The 5,707-nt window shown below is 40.3% G+C and overlaps 1 protein-coding gene across 1 annotated transcript; it reads right to left on the bottom strand.

Annotated features, from left to right (window-relative positions):
• Positions 1-1,519: 1,519 nt before the first annotated feature.
• On the bottom strand, positions 1,520-3,097 carry LOC124972214 (peptidyl-prolyl cis-trans isomerase-like 1). The gene has a single exon (XM_047536471.1). It carries the CDS (start codon positions 2,924-2,926, stop codon positions 2,426-2,428), a length of 501 nt encoding a protein of 166 aa, XP_047392427.1. The 5' UTR covers positions 2,927-3,097; the 3' UTR covers positions 1,520-2,425.
• Positions 3,098-5,707: the final 2,610 nt, after the last annotated feature.

Raw genomic sequence — 5,707 nt, 5'->3', positions numbered from 1 at the left:
TATGTGGTTACAAATGAATGTGTTGAGATATGTGGCCTTTCTGCTTTAGCTCCCAGGAAATCCACCTTACTGAATCCCTTGTATCTTGGGTGATGAGATAAGGGAAAATAACGTGTATATGTGGATATGTGTGTGTATGTATGTATGTTTGTGTATTTCCCTGCCAGGAATATTTATTGTGAGCAATTAATGGAGTTAGATGTTATGGTCTCGTCAGTCCTCTTTGTTTTCTGGCATATCTTAGGACTTAGATCAGGATATTAGTTGTTTATTCCCATCTTTGCTTGACCAGCATGGTTACTGTAGTGACTCTGATTATTATGATACGGGTGCAGAGTGAGCATCCATTTATGTTACCTACCATAATCAATTATTACAACACTAGCTGAAAAGTTTGGTAATTCTTTTATTCCTTCTAGAACTGTAAGTTGACATTTAATTGCATGACAGTGCTCTCTCTTCCCCATACTTCTTACTCATGTGTTATTAATGTCAGTATTACTCAGGAATTCTTTTTTTTTCTCAAAGAACTTACATCTGTTATTATGATTTTGCATTTGTCCCCAAATAGCCCAGGAGAAGGCCCTTTATGTTGGCCTTACTGTTCATTTGACACCTCCATAGAATTCCTTGAGCATGTATTTTGCTCTCTGAGCCTGATCATCTCCCTCTCTATAGAAAGGGTGTCATGAAGCCCACGTGAGAGCACCACTTTGAGCATTAGGAAAGAGAGTCCAAAAACATCAACCCATAGCCTGTCACATCTAGTAGGGTCTCAACAAGTTTCCCTTTACAACTTGGCCTCCTTCACTGTCAGTGCAGTGCTTCTGACACCAATAATAGCTGGGTGTTTGCTAATTCTTTTCAATTCTCACACTGTTTTTCTGAATATAGCATTAGATCCTACTGGTTAGGGACTCAGTCCCACCTGTCTGCACCCCTACAACACAATTCAGATGCTGATTGTAAGCACAGGTCACACCAACCAAATGTAAATTGGGGTTTCTATAACTCTCCTTCTGTTTGAATAATTTCCTGGAACAACTCACAGAACACACAGAAATGCTTCACTGATGTTTACCAGTTCATTATGAAGGACATTTCAAAGGATTACAGATGAACAGCCAAATGGAAGAGATGCTCAGAGCAAGGCACATGGGAAGAATCACAGGACTTCCATACTCTACCCAGGTAGACCAGCCTCCAGAAACCTTCATGTATTTTGCAATCACCAAGCCCATCTGAATTTGTTATTTGGGGGTATTTTGAAGACTTCATTGCATAGGCAGGATTGAGTCCATCATTGTCCATTTGTGATCAACTTAAGGTTTAGCCATTTTTACCTGCACAGGGTAAAAAGGGGAGAGGCTACAATTTCCAACCCTTCTAATCATGCTTTGCTCTTTCTAGAAGATTAGTGGCTCTACCTTGGATCTTTTTTTTTTTTTTTTTTTTTTTTTTTTTTTTTTTTTAACCATCAACAGCATTTTATTTGGGAAGTTGCTATGTATTACATAGGTATTAACTTCCTCTCATCCCTATTCCTCCCCTAAACCCAGAAAGTTTTTTTTTTTTTTAATGTACAAAAATCTCTCATCTGATTTCTCTAACGTCTTAGATTAAAAAACTTAGGTGGTACTTTTCCTTGAGAGCGCAGCTCTGAAGGAGAATGCAGTCTATCCTTGTGCTCACTACAGACTTCTTCTGGGGGAAAATGGTCAATGCCTCTGCTTCCTTCTAATAAATTCCTTTCTCAATTATTAAACATTATCATTCCTCGCTTGGCACCTTTTTAGAAACTTGATTGTTGGATGCATTTTTCATTTGGCAAAAATTCAATGTGGCTTTGTGTGGGATGTTTAAGCATCAGAAACAGCAGTGTTGATGTTCTGGTTTTGAGAGGGAAAATATAGAGACATACACGTTCCCTGGAAGAACAGGGAGACTTAGGAGACTAAGATGGGGTGTGCAGAGTTAACGAGGCTGATAGACACTACTTGGTTTTGAATTCTGTGGCTGTCAGCTACCAGAGACTGCAGTGTAGGCCAGAATATAAATCTCTCCAGGAACAAGTTTGTTTAGGCTCTGTAAGATGACACAGCCTGCTTCACTTTGTTCCAAGTGTATCAGAGCAGACATGCACAGCAAGGAGAAATATGGGTCATCCACAGTGGGCAGTAACCTGTAAATAAACATATACAGGCATTTCTGCAAATGCCCTGTCAGCCTAGGCACTAGGCAAAGAAAAGAGAAGCATCCTGTTAAAGTACACTTCCATCTCTAACTCACCCAAGACCCCAAGCTCCCTTAGAGCCAACAGATTCAAGGCCAAAATGAAGTTGTTACATGTCACTCTTGGTCATCTGGAAGCTGGTTTGCTGAGGCCCCTGCAGAAGACCTGGGCACACCCACGAGGGCGGCAAGTCTACCCAGAAGGGTATGCCTTAATGATCTTCACATCGTCCACAGGGCGGTCCTGGGAGTTTGTTTCCACCATCCCCACTCGATTCACCATTCCTATGCCCTGGCACACTCGGCCAAAAATGGTGTGTTTGCCATCGAGCCACTGGGTCGGGGCAAGGGTCACGAAGAACTGGCTGCCATTGGTGTCTGGCCCTGCATTGGCCATTGCGAGAATTCCAGCCCCAGTGAACTTCAGGTCTGGGTGAAGTTCATCTTCAAACTGTTTGCCATAGATAGATGCACCACCTCGACCTGTCCCTGTTGGGTCACCACCCTGGATCATGAAATCTTTGATGATTCTATGGAATTTGGTGCCATTGTAGTAACCTCGACGAGCCAGCTCAGCAAAGTTCTTACAGGTCTTGGGAGCATGCTTCCAGTACAGCTCCAGTACAATGATTCCCATGCTGGTCTCCAAGTAAACGTTGGGCGGCTGCCAGGAGTCTGGGGGAATGGCTGCCATAACGAAGTCGGCGGAATCCTCCTCTAGCAAGTGCTACTTCCGGTGATTTGCTGGGGACCCGCTGCTGCTGCGCACACTTCCGGTCCCCACTGTTCAACCCTTTCGATTCCAGGATTTAGGCAAATGGGACTAAGAGAAGGAAGAACTCTTCTTCCAAGGTTGGAGTACCAGGCGAGAACTCTACCTTGGATCTTGAATGCCACGCAAATGCCCTTGTGTTGAACACTTGGTCTTCAGAGTGGCACTACTGTGATTAGGTAGACCTTAGAGGAGGTGGACCCTTGTGAACCTTAGGTCATTGAAACTTGCCTTCGTAGTGGATTGTGGGACCATATTCTCTTGCTCTTTCTCTTTTCTCCGTGGCTCATGTAAGCAGTTTTATCCTGTCACAGGTGCCTACCATCGTGTGTTGCCTCACCACAGGCCCAAGGTCATCAACTACATCCTTTAAAACTGTGAGTCAAATGAACCATTTCTACTTATGTGTTAATTATCTTAGGTTTTTTTAAAATTTATTTTTATTGTAAACAAATGGGATGCATGTTGTTTCTCTGTTTGTATATGAAGTACAGTCATAACATTTGTGTAATCATACATTTACCTAGGGTAATGCTGTTTGATTCATTCTGTGATTTTTCCCTACCTCCCCACCCCTCACACCTCTCTTTTCCCTGTATACAGTTCCTCCTTTCTCCATTCTTGACCCCTCCAACCCCCATTATGTGTCATCATCCGTTTATCAGCAAGATCATTCTTCTTTTGGTTTTTTGAGATTGGCTTATCTCACTTAGCATGATATTCTCCAACTGCATCCATTTGCCTGCAAATGCCATAATTTTATTATGCTTTATGGATGAGTAATATTCCATGGTGTGTATATATATATATATATATATATATATATATATATATATATATATATCTCACAGTTTCTTTATCCATTCATCAATTGAGGGGCATCAAGGTTGGTTCCACAATCTGGCTATTGTGAATTGAGCAGCTATGAACATTGATGTGACTGTATCTCTGTAGTATGCTGATTTTAAGTCCTTTGGGTATAGACCAAGGAGTGGGATAGCTGGGTCAAATGGTGGTTCCATTCCAAGTTTTCTGAGGAATCTCCACACTGCATTCCAGAGGGGCTGCACTAATTTGCAACCCCACCAGCAATGGGTTAAGTGTACCTTTTTCCCCACATCCTCTCCAACACCTATTGTTGCTTATATTCCTGATAATCACCATTCTAATTGGGGTGAGATGGAATCTTAGGGTAGTTTTGATTTGCATTTCTCTTATTACTAGAGATGTTGAACATTTTTTCATATATCTGTTGATTGCTTGTAGATCTTCTTCTGTGAAGTGTCTGTTCATTTCCTCTGCCCATTTGTTGATTGGATTATTTGTATTCTTGGTGTAGAGTTTTTTGAGTTCTTTATATATTCTGGAAATTAGTGATTTATCTGAAGTATGAGTGTCAAAGATTTTCTCCCACTCTGTAGGCTCTCTATTCACATTGCTGATAGTTTCCTTTGCTGAGAGAAAACTTTTTAGTTTGAATCTATCCCAGTTATTGATTCTTGCTTTTATTTCTTGTGCTATAGGAATCCTGTTAAGGAAGTCTGATCCTAAGCCGACATGTTGAAGATTTGGACCTAATTTTTCTTCTATAAGATGCAGAGTCTCTGGTCTGATTCCAAGGTCTTTGATCCATTTTGAGTTGAGTTTTGTGCAGGGTGAGATAGGGGTTTAGTTTCATTCTGCTGCATATGGATTTCCAGTTTTCCCAGCACCATTTGCTGAAGAGGCTATCATTTCTCCATTGCATATATTTGGCACCTTTACATAGTATGAGAAAATTGTATTTATTTGGGTTTCTGTCCGTGTCCTCTATTCTGTACTCTTTCTAGAAGATTAGTGGATTAGATCAATGGATCTACCTGTCTATTTTGGTACCAATACCATGCCGTTTTCGTTACTACTGCTTTGTAGTAGAGTTGAAGATCTGGTATTGCGATACCCGCTGCCTCACTCTTCCTGCTAGGATTGCTTTAGCTATTCTGGGTTTTTTATTCTTCCAGATGAATTTCATGATTGATTACTCTATTTCTGTAAGGTACGTCATTGGGATTTTAATTGGAATTGCATTGAGTCTGTATAGCACTTTTGGTAGTATGGCCATTTTGACAATATTAATTCTGCCTATCCAAGAACATGGGAGATCTTTCCATCTTCTAAGGTTTTCTTTAACTTCTTTCTTTAGTGTTATGTAGTTCTCATTGTAGAGGTCTTTCACATCTTTTGTTAGATTGATTCTCAAGTATTTTATTTTTTTTTTGAGGCTATTGTGAATGAGGTAGTTTCCCTAACTTCTTTTTCTGAAGTTTCATCACTTATGTATAAAAATGCATTAGATTTATGAGCATTGATCTTATAACCTGCTACTTTACTGAATTCACTTATGAGTTCTAAAAGTTTTCTGGTGGAATTTCCTAGTTCCTCTCTATATATAATCATGTCATCATCAAATAGGAATAATTTGAGTTTTTCTTTTCCTGTTTGTATCCCTTTAATTTCTTTGGTCTGTCTAGAGTTTCAAGGACAATGTTGAATAGAATCGTGCAAGAGGGCATCCCTGCCTTGTTCCAGTTTTTAGGGGAAATGCTTTCAGTTTTTCACCATTTAGAATGATATTGGCCATGGCCTTAGCATAGATGGCTTTTGCAATGTTAAGTAATGTTCCCACCATCCCTATTTTTTTTGTGTGTGTGTTTTGAGCATGAA

Source organism: Sciurus carolinensis, chromosome X, assembly GCF_902686445.1.
Source record: "Sciurus carolinensis chromosome X, mSciCar1.2, whole genome shotgun sequence".
Lineage (NCBI taxonomy): Eukaryota > Metazoa > Chordata > Mammalia > Rodentia > Sciuridae > Sciurus > Sciurus carolinensis.
This window is presented reverse-complemented; position numbering and strand designations above follow the sequence as displayed.